The 17,148-nt window shown below is 37.9% G+C and overlaps 1 protein-coding gene across 1 annotated transcript in view; it reads left to right on the top strand.

Moving 5' to 3' along the window:
• Window positions 1-17,148, top strand: part of slit3 (slit homolog 3 (Drosophila)) — a 742,110-nt gene that overhangs the window by 55,083 nt on the left and 669,879 nt on the right. Inside the window, exon 4 of the mRNA XM_030145427.1 lies at window positions 10,201-10,272. Coding sequence (XP_030001287.1) covers window positions 10,201-10,272 — 72 coding nt within the window. The remainder of the gene's footprint in view (window positions 1-10,200; window positions 10,273-17,148) is intronic.

Genomic DNA, 17,148 nt, shown 5'->3' with positions numbered 1-17,148 from the left:
TATCTGTTGGTAATTGGATTTTCTTCTCAGAAACAAAAGAAAAACTACTGGTTAATTGATTTTCGCTTTAAAATAGAATAATTTGAATTTTAAGGCGTTTTTCTTTTTCAGTGTCAAAACAGATAAACTAAATGTTTAAAAAATTGATTTTTTTTGGTTTTTTTTGTTTTCTCTCTCCAGTGACAAAAAAGAAAGTTACTATCTGACAGAAATGGAAAAACGGACCAAAAATGCATGTTTTTTTTTTCATTTTCTGAGACCGATGTTTTCATTTTCTTTTTTTTTTTTTAATGTTATGTATGGTGTTTTCATTTTCAAGGATAGAGCGTTAATGTCTCACACCCAAAGATTCTTACGATTGATGGGTTTGTACAAATCTTCCAGTTCATATGAAATCTTGAGTTTGTATACATTCGTGGAGGGAGGATGTCAACGATGTCCAGATTTCATATGAGAAAGAGAAAATGAAAATAAATCTTTTTTTTTTTTTTTTTTTAAATTTGGTTTATCTGTTTTGACACTGAAAAAGAAAAACGCCTTGAAATTCAAGTTTAATTCTTCTATTTTAAAATGAAAATCAATTAACCACTAGTTTTTTTTTTGTTTCTGAAAAGAAAATCCTATTACCAAAAGATACACTGACCAGGTAGCATGTCTATGATGTCCAGATTTCATACAATGTGATAGACCACATAAGAATCTTTGTGATCTATCATTAGCGGTCTTTCCTTGAAAATGACAACATCTAGTCTCAGAAAATGGGAAAAAAAAGAACAACATGCATTTTTGGTCTGTTTTTCCATTTCTGTCAGATAGTAACTTTCTTTTTTGTTGTTGGAGAGCGAAAATGAAATCTGTTTTTTAAATTTGGTTGATCTGTTTTGACACTGAAAAAGAAAAACGCCTTGAAATTCAATTTGAAGTCTTCAATTTTAAAGCGAAAATCAATTAACCACTAGTTTTTCTTTTGTTCCTGAAAAGAAAATCCAATTACCAAATGATACAATGACTTAAAGTACACCTACATGAGTACCTGGAGTATTTATATGGCACCACTGGTTTTGACAGACGCTAATTTCTTCACTGTTGAGTTATTTTTTCGTGTACTGTCAGTGTTTCTCACAGCTCTTTACCTTCACTATGTTATTTCCTTTGGGGAATAGTTGAAATATTTCTCTGCTCATGTACAGGAGAGAAGTGACATACAGCTTTTTCCTCTGACATGACAGAAATGAACATTCAGCTGACAGTTGGTTAAAAGATTCGCAGACGTACAGTAGAAGTCGACACAGACGAGAAATGAACGCCGTTAATTCAGTTCAGGCCACGGCGCTTGAATGGCAGCAGCACATGTATCTTGTCTCTCGATGGAGATCCCACGTCCGATAGGGGAAAATTAGAGGTGATGCTCCGCTTTAATGTTAAAAGCCTCTTTCATGCTGTGTGTCAGGTGGGGGTCAAAGGTCACGAGCGAGCCCTGAACTGCGAAAACTCGTAACGCTGTTCATCACAGTTACCGGCCTGATAGCGCGGTCATGGTTCTGACTTTGTGTTTTACTTCTCTGATAGTGAAATGCTTTTTAAAATACTCCGCTGACGGGTCTCTGATGTCTTGCCTGTCAGGGTCAAAGGTCATGGGTGATGGGCTAGGGTGCTGAGTCAGGGTGATTTATGGCGTCACAATGTGAAAAACACTGAGCTTAAGTAGTCACCTCCTTGGGTGAGTACAGTCATTTATGTCAAAACATGAGTTAGCATTGTACGTCTGTGGTCACTCATCTCAGAGACAAGAAAAAAAATCTTTAAAAAAGGCATAATATAACGACAAAATTGCACTTTTGGAAGATATTTTCAAAAATAATTGCATGATTTTTGGTCCAAGCTAAGGGTTTTGTCCATTACTAGTGGCTTTTTTTCATTTGGATAATCCGTAAAGTTTATTTCTTCCCCTTTTTTTTCCCTATTTTATTTTTTATTTTGCAGTTTTCAGTTATGTAAAACACAAAAACAAAGGCTCAGATGTGTGTAACAACTAATTAATTAATTTACTACCCAGTCCTTATTCAAAGAAAGAAAGACGGGCAGAGGACAGTCACCAGTCGCTTTTCCATTGACCCTCAAATTGTGCGAACATAACTTGCGGATAAAAATTTACCTAATGGAAAAATGACAATTTTGCCAAAACTCTTGTTTTTTGATTAAAAGTTTTGTGCCGGCAAGACGTGGTTTTTCGGGCGTAGCGCAATTGGTATATCACACAAAACTGCAATGGAAAGACCTTTTTCCGCAACTAGGGTCACATGATTAAAAAAAATGGATGTTGACGGACATTACAACAAGCAAAGAAGAAGAGTTTTAAAAGAAACATAGCGTGGTATGTGTGGACACACCAGGAAATGAATCATTTTTTAATTTAGTATGGGATAGAGGGGTAATATATAATAATAATAATAATAATGAATATATCTGTAAATCAGTTTTTTCAACATTTAGTAAATATCGGTAGTTTTGCGTTTATGTCCAATGGAAAAGTGACTACTGGTGTAAAAATATAATCGTTAGTCCAATCTAACTTCCTCCAAGTACACTGTAAGCCCAGATAAGTAGAGTTTACTCCAAAAATTTGAGGCAAGTGATTGCACTTAAATGATTTGAGTAATGATCAACTAATCAATTGGTTTAAGTAGGTCCAACTTTAATGCTAAAAGTATTGAACTTAAACTATTAAGTAGAAAACACTAAAAGACAAGTTATTTGTACTTTAAATCTGTTGTAAAATCAACCCCACTATCCAACCATTCAACTCAACATTTTAGGTTACACTGACTAATTTACTCAATTGCAGCCAGATTAATTTATCATTGATTAAACAACTTTTTTAAGATTATCAAACTCAAAATCATATTCCTGACCAAAATAGTTATGAAATGATTTAATTTCACATATTGTGGCATGAATGGAAGTTAGCTCAATGTCATATGCCAGTACAGAGCGTGCTTTTAATTTGACAAGACTGTAAGATTTCCATTGTACAATAACAGTTTTAGATGAACAGTGAAGCCATTGTTCTTTGGCTCTGACTCCTGGTGCAGCTCTACAAAAATACAAAAACAAACACAAAAAGGCCAATAAACACTGCCATACACACATTAAATCCAAATTAACACTAACACCACAACCCCGCTGAACCCCTGCACATAAAAATAACACATTTTCAACAACATGCCCAATACCCACAATGCAATGCGAAGCTAAAAGGGTGTGGTCATGACTAAAACTGAGTGATTTAATTCCATTCAACTTAAACTTTTTCGTACTTTCAACTATGTCTACAAATTAGTAGAATATACTGAACATTTTATAGTAACATCATAAAACTTAAATCATTTAAGTGCATTGTAATTAAAGCATTTTAGTGAATACAAATTCCGGGCTTACAGTGTATGCGAGAAACAGAGTCTAAGCACTTGAAAAGTCTTCACAGAACAGGTCCTTAAAGACCTGAGCTTTTCCATCTGTATTAATGACAACATATTATTGACCTGCGCTTGAAAAGGAGGATTTGGGGACTTCCATTCTTTTAATATCAGCCTCGTGACCGTGGAGCTCTAAGGGTTAAACAAACACTTATCCCACATAGATTCAGTTAATTCAATGCTTATCTCTTCTCTATGTGCATCTCTTGTAAAGTTTATTTCTTTTTTTTTTTTTTCCAACTATATTTATTGAACATTTTCAATGAACACGACAGACATATCAATTTGTAACAGTCAATGCACAATCAAGAATGACATATCTGACTGTCAACACCCATCCCTTCCCACCCACTCAATCCACAGGCCCAAAAAAAAAAAAAAAAAAAAAAAAATCCATCAATCAATAAATAAATAAATAAATAAATAAAAAATAAGGAAAAGCATAAAAGAAATTGAAAAACAGAAAGCCTACATAATGATAAAGGAACTCAAATCGTAAAAGTAAAAAGGTAGTATAGTACACAGAAATAAAAGAAGAAAGGAGAAGACTACACATAATTTCTCATTCCCTCCTTTCCTCTCCTTTCCCCTCTTTCTCAATGCTTAGTCATCTATATACTGAGGAAAATTTAAAGAATTGAAATACTGTAAAAATGGATCCCAAGTGGTATGAAATGATTTAATTGAGCCTCTAAGAGAAAATCTCAACTTTTCAACCTTAAGATTGTAAAGCACTTCACGTACCCACTGGACATGTGAAGGGGGATGGGAGACCTTCCAATTAAGTAGAATCAACCTTCGGGCTGAGGAGTGTGGTGTAAAGTTTATTTCTAACTGAGTTTTTATGACTAATGCTCAAAGTTCTTCCAAAATTTCCAGAAATGTATCGGTCTTCAACTTGTGGTTCGGTTGTTTCTCAAGGGATTCTAGAAGGACAACTCCAAATTTTTATTTACACAAAGGATTTGTCCTTTTAAAGCCGTAAATGACTCAAGATGACTCATATTCGTAATAGAAGCCGATGGTGTGCGTTTATACTCGTAGTTATTTTCTAGTAGCAGGGGTCAGTTCTTCTAAATGGTGGATGTCTCCGTTTGGATTGCAGCTCTGGTTCCACTGACGCACAGGAGTGAAAGTCAGGTTCTTATTATCATTATCACAGAGGTTAAAAGGTTGGTGTCTGCGTCTTCTCCACTACAGATTCTCCGTTGTGACCCCGTGACCCTCCAACCTCCTTTTCTTTTCTTTTTTTTTCCCTCCTCGTGCCTCCTTTTTCAGACAAGGTGGTTTGATAATGGTTCAACTCCTGACGTTGTCCTCATTTGTCTCTGATTCAGACTCATCCTCCTTATAGACACATGTGTTTTTGTTTGTCCTCATTATTCTGTCTCCGCTTCACATTCCTTCCAAGACAAATGCAAGAGGTCACTGACAAATATTTGGAGACGTTTGTCCTTAAGAAGGTTTTTATTTCATGTCTTAGGATGGATACGATGTCAGTTTTATTCGTAAAATACATAAACACTTGAAGTATATTGTACATTTTTGTCTTATCTGAGTAAATTTAACCAATAATATTTATTATTATTTATTATTAATATGATCTTTTATTATGTTCGGATACACAGTAGCATATTTGTGTCTAATGGTTGTAACTTTTACAAATGCTCATGATCTTTTTTCAGGAGATCAGGCCCAATATTTGGTGCTTTTTTGTTTTCTCTACATGATTAACTCTACATTTAGTGCAGTGGTTCTTAACCTTGTTGGAGGTACTGAACCCCACCAGTTTCATATGCGCATTCACCGAACCCTTCTTTACAAAAAAATGAAATATTATTTTTTTCAAATTCAAGACACAGGTATATGTTTTACTGGTGCACAAAATGAACTGTGCATTAACATCACTGTGTTCAAAGAACAAAACCAATACAGTGCATGAACTCACAACAAATTACATACCTTTTCACAAAGACATGACCTTTTTTAATACAACCACACTGAAATGGTTTTAATTTTTAACCTTATGTATTCCAATAATGAACTTATTGTATTTATGCTATTTATCATTTTTAACATTTTAACACACACCCATCACCTAATTTCCATCAGGCTACAATAATAATGAATATTTACTGCAAATCAGTGTGACTTCTGCTGTTGGCTTTGAGAGACCAGTTCAGAAATGCATGGCTTCACCTTGGCAAGTGCCACTCTCATGTCATTTTCACAGCGAAGTCTGTTCCTTTTCTTCGTTTTTATGTCCAGCATCCTCAAAAAGGATTGCTCGCAAAGATATGTTGTAACAAACGGTATAATTTTGACATTAAAAAAAAGATAATTGCATGTAGTGTATCAAAAAAAAGTTCTCGTTATACTCCTTCAGTATTTTTGTGATCGTTGTTTTATTACGGCACTAGCTCGGCTTTAGCGTAAAACGATTTCTCCATCCGCGACGGTGCATCGGTCATCACATGATTGTAACTGACCAGTGCGGTGACCGAAAAATGTAAACAAACGCTACACATGACTGCCTCCGTGGTTAACAGGAAGTAGCAAAAGTCATAACAACGATGTGGAAAATAATTCATCGCCAGACGAGTGGAAGAGATTATAAACACTTCCGGATGTGTTGTAGTGCTATAAGCAACAACAATACTCCGCGTATATTGGATGTCAATCAGAGAAAGAGTCTCCGAAGCCATTTGTTTACATACACGGACCTAGCCCGACACACACACCTGACTAATGAGTCGAGTGTGTGTCTGGACCTCCGCCGAACCCCTGAGACTGACTCACCGAACCCCTAGGGTTGGATCGAACCCAGGTTAAGAACCACTGCTTTAGTGCATTTATTATCTGAACTTATGGTTGTACATAACTGCTTCACTTCTGACTCCTCCTCCTACTTCTCCTTCTTCTTCCTCTTCTCCTCCTCCTCCTTCCTTTTCTTGTTCTCCTCCTCCTCCTCGTTATCGTCCTTCTCTTCTGTCTTTTTCTTCATCTGCTCCTCCTTCTTATTTCACCTTTTCTTGTTCTTCTCTTCCTCTTCCTTCTTCTTTTCCTCCTCCTTATCATCCTCCTCTTCTGTCTTCTCCTTGTCCTCCTTTTTCTTCTTGTTCTTGTTCTCCTTTTCCTCCTCTTCCTCCTCTTTCTCCTTTTTTTCTTCTCCTTTTTATCCTCCTCCTCCTCCATCTTCTCTTCCTCGTAGTTTCGATCAGGGAAAACCCATATCATCCTTGAACCTCCAATAGCTTATACATATACTGTTATCTTAAATTAACCATTTTCACTTCATTGTTGGTATTTATCACCTGATAACTGCTGAACCAAACACCAGACTAACCACAATAAAAATTATATTTATCATCCTTCTGTCACCATTTCCAGTTTAGTGGCTTAATATTAGCTCTTGGCTCCTGTTGATCTTCTATCTTCTTTTATTTGAGAGTTTAGCATTTCCCCAAATTAATAGTATGTTCTTTTTTTATTCTTTTCAGAGAGTAGCCATGTTTCCATCAGCATATTTTAGGTTTATTTTCATAGTTTTTGAAACGGTTGATATAAATTATGAAATTCACTTTTGTTTTTTCTTTCTTTACGCTTATTTGTAGAAGGACAAGTATGTGACATAGATTATTGACACAAACCAAAGTATTTATGGTCCAGGCCTAGTCTCTAACTGGGCTTTGGAAATACTTTAAACACAGTATAAAACTGTAGAGAATACACTGCAAAGTATCACACAGTACGAGCCCAGTTATATTAAAATACAACAGAAAAAGTGAGTTATACATGAAAACATGACTGTTGGCCTGTTTAAAAACTTATACTTTCCATGGGACGCTCCTTTTGTTACTTATCCTGAGACTCTGAGAGGAGCCACGAGGTCACTGGGTTCACAGGGGCATTAATAGAAGAGTTTTAAATTCTCAAATTTAATAAATTGTCTATATTCAATTTCTAAGAACATGCCTATGATATGATCTTATTGGCTTCCTGTCAAGAATTTTAATGACTGGATTGTATATCATAACAAGATTCTCAATCGTCGTGGAGGTAAATACTTCGCAAAGACAGGATAGTGTACATTTGAGGTGGATTTGTTTTTCTAAATAGTTTTCAGAGACAGAAGCACCATTATTGAATGAGTTATGACTTCGACAACATTCATCTTTTACAACTGATTCGCTCTTTTCACGCCTAAAGAAGAAGAAGCAGGAGTTAAAGCCAAGAAAAGAACTGTCTCTCCATCTTTCTCTCATACTTTTCTTTTTTTATTAATTTCCTTCAAGGTTTCCTGTAGGTCACCAGCTACTTTTTTTGGGTTTTACCAGGGTTCCTGCAGGGTCTTAAAAAGTCTTAGAAGTCTTGAATTTACAATTCTACCTTTAATGCCTTAAAAAAGTCTTTAAAATGTATTAAATTTGATATTATAGGTCTTAAATTATATTGCCATAAATGTGTTTTAAGGATCAAAACACGGTAATGTCCTGTCAGAGAGCGAAATCTAAGTGATTGCTGTTCCAACATTTATTTCAATATAAAGTAGCTCCTTGTTTCGGATAATCCCTTATAGTCCAATTGAAGCAAAAATGAATTTAAAAGTAAAAATATGGGTCATTTAGCAACATTAATCTGTCAAATTGTCTCAAATGTCCCGTCAGAGAGATTTCAAATACCATGTTTTGACCCTCGTGTCTGTTGAATATCCACGCTGCAAAGAAAGTATCTTTAGTCAACTCAGTTCCACCTGTTCCAACCCGACAATATTTATTGAAATTCAGAACCAATTATCGCTAACTTTGGCATTGGAGTAAATAAATCAATTTTCCGTAATCCTAGGAGTCACACATTTTTGCTAGTATGGCCGTGAAATAGGCAATTAATTCTGTTCTAAGTAGTCCTAAAAAAGGTCTTAAAAAGTCTTAAATTTAACTTGTAGAAACCTGTAGGAACCCTGTTTATCCTTTACTACTTCTACTCTTCTTATTCCGACATTACCAAACTGTGATCTGACTCCAAACCAGTCAATGGAAACGCAACTAATTAGCATTTCCTCCTTTTTGTGACAACTGATGAAGCAAGTTGTGACATTGAGCAGAATCTAGAAAGGATTAAACTGTAAATACTTCTATTGCACATCTGGCAGTTGAGTGGAGTTGCCGTGGAGACGCCAGACACCCCAGACCTGCTCCGCTCTTCACTCCCAGGTCAAAACACATGTGAGGATGATAGCGATAACGTTGCTTCAGAGGGTTTTTACAGCGCGATACCCCATAACCGGCAATCACACACACAGAACACAGCATGATAACCCGCAGGTCATGATCACAGGAAGCCAGTGGGGTTTTCCCATGAGTCTGACCTTTGACCCTCTGACCCGCTGACCTTTAAGGCGACGGGCTCAGCTGGGTGGTGAAGCTTCAGTCAACACAACGACCCTGAACATGACTGATTTATTCATGTGTGCTTTTCTGTACCTGCCTGAGCTTTTACTGCACATTTTCAGGTTTTAGCAGCAAATCACAATACTTTATTAAACCCAGGGGGAAATTATGGGGTGTTACAGTCAGTCATTCAGGTATAATAAACAAGTAGCAGTAAAGAAAAAACAGAAAAAGAACTAGAAGCACTCTGACAGCGCAGACCTCCGCCAAGGTTGATCAGTGGGCCCCCCTTTGCCCCCCCCCCCCCCCCCGGTCACCACCTAAATTTAATCATTTGTTCCTTGTGCTAGTATCAACATTTCCTGAAATTTTCATCCAAATCTGCCCTTAATTTTCTGAGTTATCTTGCACACAGACAGACAGACACAGACAGACAAACCAACGCCGACAAAAACATAACCTCCTTGGCGGTGGTAATAATATTATTCTCTGAATTTTGCATTTTTCACTGTACATCATGTATTTTTCTATATGTAATGGAGATGTTCATGAAAACTCGAAGGTTATCATATTAAAAACAGAGAAAACTGAAGAAAAAGTGACGTTTTCAGCAAAGATATCAATAACTGAACGCATAAACAAGTGTGTCCATCCACTGTGATCTGTTTAGAAATTAATACAAGTACATTTCTCACATTCTTTTAACCCATAAAGACCCAGTGTTACTTTTGTGGCAGTTCCCAAATGATTTTGGTTCTCTCTAGTTAACCTTTCTTAAGTGATTTATCATGATTTATTATAATATTATCCTCTGTATTTTACATTTTTCTCGGGAAATCATGTATTTTCCTATGTTTAATTTCATATATTTCGTTTAGAAATATTTCATTCATGAAAACCCTATGTTAATTCAAAGGTTATTGTATCAGAGAAACAGAGAAACCTGAAGAAAGTGACTTTTTCTGCAAAAACATCAATAACTGAATGTATAAATAAGTGTATCCATCAACTGTCATTGATCCAACTCCATGGGTTTTACTGGTGAATCGATGTTGTAGAAGATGACAGTGTTTCCACGGTAACTACGGAGCCTCTGAACGTCCAAATGGGTCATATCTGATGACAGTGAAAAGATGACAGACTGTATTTTACACCAATTATCTTAATGTATTGATAGGATTAATGGATCAACAGGTATTAAACAGTTTAGATCAGTCAATGCTTTTGGTCACCAGTGGATGTTTGGGTGTTTATGGGTTAAAACATTCTATTACAGTGTGATTTGACTTTAACTGTATTTCCTTTTGTTTTCGACCCGCCTTTTCTGTCCACAGTCGCCTGAACAGAAACAAACTCCAGTTCCTCCCAGAGCTTCTGTTCCAGTCCAACCCCAAACTCGGCCGACTGTGAGTACCACTCTTTATTTTCTCGCTTCTCCCGTCTCCCTGCGACTCTCCTTCCATCACTCTCCCAGAGCCTGTTGCTCTTTCTCTCCCTTTTTTTTCCCCTTACGTTTCTTTTGATGTGTTACGTGATCCAATTGCAAACACAGCCACGGTGCAGTGTCAGTACTTTTATCCGGGTTGAGGGTTCAAGTCCCGCTGCCAGGTGACACAGTGCCGCTCTGTGCTCCTGTCAAGAGGTGAAAAGGAGTGCGTATGTGTGCGTGCATGACTTTAAGAGGTGAAAGTGTGCCTGGCGTGAGTGTTTTGCTTGGACCGGCGAGGAATTTTTATTCAGGAATATAGAGATTTCCCAGAGTATCCAGGGTGGAAGAGCAGGTCAAACTGATGCAGCCTCCCACTTTCTCCCTCTTTTTCATCTCACATTCCCAGACGTACTCTCTCCTGTTCTCTGATTCGGTCCCATTGGCGTACCCACCCTGTCTCCTTTTCTTCCCCTCTGCTCTTTCTCTCTTTCCACCGAGGTTTAGTATTTGTCTTATCCTCTGAGAGTCTTTGTCAGGTCAGGTTGAAGGGCGAAGCACCTTCTAAACTTTACAGCTGTTTACATTGGGCCGCCTTCAAGTGAAGCAAAAAGGAGAATGTGTGTGTGATGCATGGTTGTTTTATACGTATCTGCAAACCCCCTAAGGATTCATATTTTAATCTGCGTGCTTGTATGTGCATGCACGCAGCGCTGATATACCTTTATATCAATATGCATTAGCGTCATGCGCGCACTAGGTGTTGGGAGAGGGAATACCAGCACATTAAACTCTCACTTCTCTCACTCTACTTTTATAAGTTTTCCATGAGGCAGAACGCATTGGAAGCTACTGTTACCTTGAGTTCTGAAACTGTATAATGCTCTTTTGATGTTTTTTTGGCGTATTATAAGTGTTCAGGTTTTAACCCATAAAGACCCAAACAGCCACTGGCGACCAAAACCATCGACTGATCTAAATTGTTTGAAGGAGTGATATTTTGCATTTTTTAAATGGAATTATGCATTTTCAAACATTTCCTTGTGGTCTACATTAACTATAAATGCTCTGCTCGGGTCTGAATTCTTCATTTGTTCAACTCCACAGGTCCGTCTTCAACCCTATAGGGTGGGGAAGCAAAATTTACAATGAACATTTAGTTGTTTTTTCTCAGCAGGCACTACGTCAATTGTTTTGAAACCAAACATATATTGATGTCATAATCATACCTAACACTATTATCCATACCTTTTCATAAACTTTTGCCCAAATGAGTAATCAGGAAAGCAAACGTCAAAGAGTGTGTGATTTGCTGAATGCACTCTTCACACCAAAGGAGATTTCAAAAATAGTTGGAGTGTCCATAAAGACTGTTTATAATGGAAAGAAGAGAATGATTATGAGCAAAACTATTACGAGAAAGTCTGGAAGTGGAGGAAGCAACAAAAAACGTACCAAAGCTTTTATTAAAGCGCTCAAATCCAACCAAATCCATGAGAAAAATGGCAATTGAACTTGAGGTAGACAAAAAGACTGTTAGAAATGCAGTAAAATATGATTTGAAGTTAAAATCTTACACAAGAACACCGAAACACTTGTTGACAACAGCAACAAATCCAACTTTAGCAATTTTTGGGAATCATGTTTATGGCCGCCTTCTAGCCCAGATCTAAACCCTCTGGATTCTGCTGTTTGGGGCGTTTTAGAACATGCTACCAATAGAACATCACACAGCAATGTCGACTTTCTTAAAGATACTATTAAAGAAGAATGGGAGAAGTTGTCACCCGAATATTTGAGGAACACTTGTGCAAGTTTCAGGAAGCGTGTGAAGGCAGTTATTGAGAAAGAAGGAGGACACATAGAATAAAAACATTTTCTATTATGTCAATTTTCTTGTGGCAAATAAATTCTCATGACTTTCAATAAACTAATTGGTCATACACTGTCTTTCAATCCCTGCCTAAAATATTGTAAATTTTGCTTCCCCACCCTGTATTTCTGAGTAATGACACCAGAAAGATAATTTTGAACGCTGGCCCTTTAAATGCAGATGAGCCGCTTCACACCCCACCCCCCTCCAGGTTGTTGACTGTGCTGCTCTGTCCCCTTAAGCCACTTGAGTTCGTTAATACAACCAACAACTGAACATTTTAAGTAATTGGCTTGAAGTTTGGACATATTTTCAGTTTTTACTACAACCGCTGCTGCTAACAAACATTTATGTCGTACTCAGAGAAATGTTCATCCGAAGTCTTGACCTTATATGTGCAAATGTCATGATGTAACAAGTTATAGACGTAACAAATTAAGCAGGAATTGAAACAGGTTGTAGAAATCCACTTGATTTTTGCTGGAATGAATATAAAGATAGCTTTGCAGCACGTGGGGGGGTCAAATTTAAACACTTTGGGTCCTCAAATACACAAATAAATGAACCAAAGACTAATAAAAGTGGGTTTAGCAAAATATGACCCCTTTAATACCTGCTGTTCCATTAATCCTTTCAATACATGGAAATAATTGGTGTAAAATGCAGTTTCTTGTCCCTTCATGGTCATCAGATATGACCCATTTGGATGTTCACAGGCTCCGTAGTGAACATGGAAACACTGTCATCAGACCCATGTTTTATGTTCAGTTAATGATGTCTTTTGCTGAAAAAGTCACTTTTTCTTCAGTTTTCTCTGTGTTCGATATAATAACCCTCAACTTTAATATGAGCTTTTATGAACATCTAAATGAACAGTGAATTAAATGTAAGAAAATATGTGACGTTCACTGAAAAAATGCAAAATACAGAGGATAATGTCATGATAAAAGGCAATAAGTCACTTAAAATAAGCTACATTTTGGAAGTGCCACAGAAGTAGCACTGGGTCTTTATGGGTTAAAATCGGAATAGGGCTAATAAAACTGATCAGAAAACTCCATAGGAAACTTTACTTCTCATGTCTTCCTACTGTTGCCTCCTCACCCACTTGCAGCTGCAAGATCCTGTTGGCATTTTTTTTCTTTTCTTTTTTTTTGTAGAGAGATAAGATTTTGATAGATGCAGTGCAGACAAACAGGACAGTAGAGGAGACAGTGAGGTAGAGAGATGTCTTTGGGTAATTTATCTGCAAAAGTATGACTGTTCCAGCAGGAAGATGACATGAATCAGTATGAAGAGGTGGATTAGGCAGCAGGAATGTGAACAACTCCATCACTGTTGCTCTGGCTCTGCTTTGCATTCCCAGACATCTTTGTAAACTGTCGTGAATTTAAGTTATCACTGCAGGCTTCAGGTCTGAATTCACATGCACATATGTTGAGAGCATAAAGATTAAACTGTGTTTTAATGGAAAAATGGTCTGATGAGTCCAGATTGACCTTGTTCCAGTGTGATGAAGTGATTACCCATCATGCCTAGCACCTACAGTACGAGCCTGTGGGGGCAGTGTTATGATCTCGGGTTGATTCAGTTGGTCAGGTCTAGGTTCAGTAAGGTTATTTGTTGAAAAAATTACAGATATAAATGTTGTGATATTATTTAAGATTACTGAAATGATATTGTAATTAACGCTAAAGTGGAATAAACAAAAATGTTAGTGTTGGACTTTCTTCGCTTGGCTATTTATGAGTTAACTGATGTAGAAACAAGGCTTTTAAAGTTTCTCTAAAGGCACCCAAGTCCAGTAAATTACCACATTAATCCATTATCTCTTCAAGACTTATAATAAATAATAGTCTGCCTACAGTTGGATGTAAGGCAATTGTATTTTATTGTATTTTTAATGGTATTTTAACTGTATTTTGCACTTTGTGACTGTCTGTGAAAAGGGCTCTATCAGTGGTGATTTCTCACAGACTGCAAGGGAAGCCTGGTTTCCCCTAAAATTACGAAAATTAAATGGTTAAATATATTCGGTTGTGTTGACATTTTATTGACTACAAATGTGTTAGAACACGTTCATCTCACAGATGAGTTCGTTCAGAATCAGCTTCATCACAAATCAACAGACTGATGAACAGATGTTGTTCACTTCTCCTCCATTCCCGTGTCTCTGTTTTCTCCTCCATCTCTGCTCAGTGCATTTGTCCGTAGACTGTGTCCGTCTCTGGGCTTCAATGGGACTGAGTGGAACAGTTTTATTCATTGCCTCAAAACTGGACGGTAATTGGATAAATGCCACGATGTTGTCCCGCCCCCGGACGCCGGGCATCTCTGGGGGTGAATGGAGCTGTGGGCGGAGCTCGGCCGGGCTGGACGCCAGAATCCCACGTGCTGATTGGAGGAACAGTCGAAAGGCTGAATCCCGTTTGATTGACAGCTGTTTTCAGATCTCCTCCTTCACTGACACAGTTCAGTTTAATACCGTCGCACATTCTGCTGTGAAATCAGAGAGAAACCGCTACGAAATTACTTGTTCATTTCTTGCACTGTAAATAAAACGCACTCATTGGACTTCCTTGTTTCAATTTAACATAATTTCAGCGTTTTCTTGTTTCAGTTCCATAATTTAATCATTTCTTGTTCGAGTTTAATATCGTTTTGTAGATAGTTAAATCTATCAAACTGTCGGCTAGGTCAGAGTGAAAGGAGCATCTGTAGTTTAAAAAGGCTGAAGTCTTCCACCCACAACACACTGGGCCAAGGCAATCTAAGCAGAGAGGACACTGGTCCAGTCCCTGGAAAAGACGCCTACTGGTACGATAAGGTCACTGAGCATTTACTTAAAAAGGAATGGAGGGCCGAATGTATGTTTAAATAACATGACTTTTTTTTTTTTTTTTTTTTTTTTTTTGATGTAAGCCGACAATGAGCTTCCCCTGTTTGAAAGACGAGCAGCCGCCACTGTGCTCTATATATAAAATTTATTTACTTACTTACCGTAAATCTATATCCAAAACTGTCATATTCCTTCATTTTACTTACTTGACTGTATGTGTAAGTGAGTTTTAACACCAAGACCATTACCAGACAGTTTTACTACATTAATTCTCATTTTATTTTACTAGTCTCACTGTTATTTTGTATTTTTAAATAATGTTGGCGTTACTGCTCCCTCATTTTAGGCCCGGAAAAACCCTAGGTAACCAGTAGCACATATGTCTTCCCTTTACTTTCCCCACATCATGCAGTTTTCCAAAGTAGATTCTGAATGATATGTCAAACAAAATTACCAGAACATTTACTAATTTTATCCTGCTGCTTTTCCACAAAGCGAAATAATTACATTTTTGTACCAAGGCAAGTCATTTCTAGTTGAAATCTTGGTTTCTGCAAAAAATTTCATGACCGTATTCTCCAACAGCTCTAATGAAAGAATCATGAGGTGTAACAATGAATTCAACAGTGAGATTTTCCGTTCAACAGCATGTCAGAACTGGAATTGTACAAAGGCGCAAAGACAACAAACGCAGCAGTAATAATAATAGCGGTTCATAATGATAAATCACATTTGTAATTTCTGCAGCACTTTCTCATTGTGACGGAAGAAAAGCCGCAGAAAGATGAACTTGTCTTGGTGGGGTGCGCTCCGAGAAACCTCCGAGTTAAACGCTGGACGGACTGATGTGTTTCATATATTTGTGGTGATGTGTGATGTATTACCGAAGACAGCAAAGTAGACTGTTATGGCTGAAAGCAAATTGTCATTTACGTCAACTGCGGCTTCCAGGATCACACACAGTCGAAACTCTCCTGCGAACGTCGGGGGGGGGGACACACACCACGACGGATACAAACACATACAAGCGCACCCACTCCATCAAAACACACATTTACCGAGCACCCACTGTGTTTATTCCGTATTTCCAAGTTTTTCTGTTGTTCTTCATGAGTGACAGTATTATTTCCTACACCGCCTGGCTTACTCTTCTATAAAACCTCTAATTGGTCTCGATAGTTCTTATTTATCACCGGTCGAATATGAATCCCTATAGAGCGCTCAGACAACTCAGTAAGAGAGTGGAAAGGGTGAACTTGATCCAAACTTAACATTATAAATCTCATGTTCTTTATATCCTTACTTTGCCATCAGCACAATCTAAATTACAGTGTCTGGAGTTTCCTGCTGCTCTTTATGCTTTTTTTTTTTTTTTTTTTTTTTCCACTTTTTCTTGTGTTTCCCCCTGTTTTTTGGTGTTTTTTTTATCCCACGCTGTGTTTTTCTACGAGTTAAGACAGCGGCGGGAAAACGTACAGAGAGGAGAGTCATAAGAGGAGTAATGGAGGTAAAATGAAGAGTGAAAGTCAGGAGGAGTAAAGGAGAGGATAACAGCAGGAGGAGATGGGGGTGTGTGGGGGGGTTGCTGGTGGGTTTCTGGTTTGGGTTCGTAACCTTCCTTTCTGTCAGCCTCGGTTAGATATTAAATGATGGCAGTGTGATAGGAATTACCTCTTAACCCTCCTATTAAAGCCCTGCGGTCTGAGGTTTGGCGTCGGCAGGAGAGGGAAGGAGCTGGACTAGCATTAAGGAAAAATAGGCATGGATTGGCTCGGGTTGCTCTTGAGGAGGGTGGGAGGTTAAGGGCAAGAGGTATCAAGCTGGATAATAGTTTTTACCAGACACTTGGATCCAGCTGGGATGAAAAGAGTGTCCAATTCAGCGCTCGAAACTGAAGAGGTCGACTTCGTCTCTTATTGGAAAATATTCTAATTGAGCAGTAAGCGCAGCGTTTGACAAAGACGGATGAACGCTAGGTATTAGGGAGGTCATTTGGGTGGAGGTGGAGGGGGCGGGATGCTGGCGGAGGATGGAAGGGGACGGGGGTAGATGGATGGAGGGGCCGGGAGTCTGTGGCCCCCGCTAGGTGCATCGTAGGGGGCAGAGAAAACAAAGATAGGGGTGGTGATCTAGATGGATGGAGG

This window comes from Sphaeramia orbicularis, chromosome 10 (genome assembly GCF_902148855.1).
Source record: "Sphaeramia orbicularis chromosome 10, fSphaOr1.1, whole genome shotgun sequence".
Classification (NCBI taxonomy): domain Eukaryota; kingdom Metazoa; phylum Chordata; class Actinopteri; order Kurtiformes; family Apogonidae; genus Sphaeramia; species Sphaeramia orbicularis.
The sequence above is the reverse complement of the archived record's forward strand: the minus strand, read 5'-3'. Positions and strand labels throughout refer to the sequence as shown.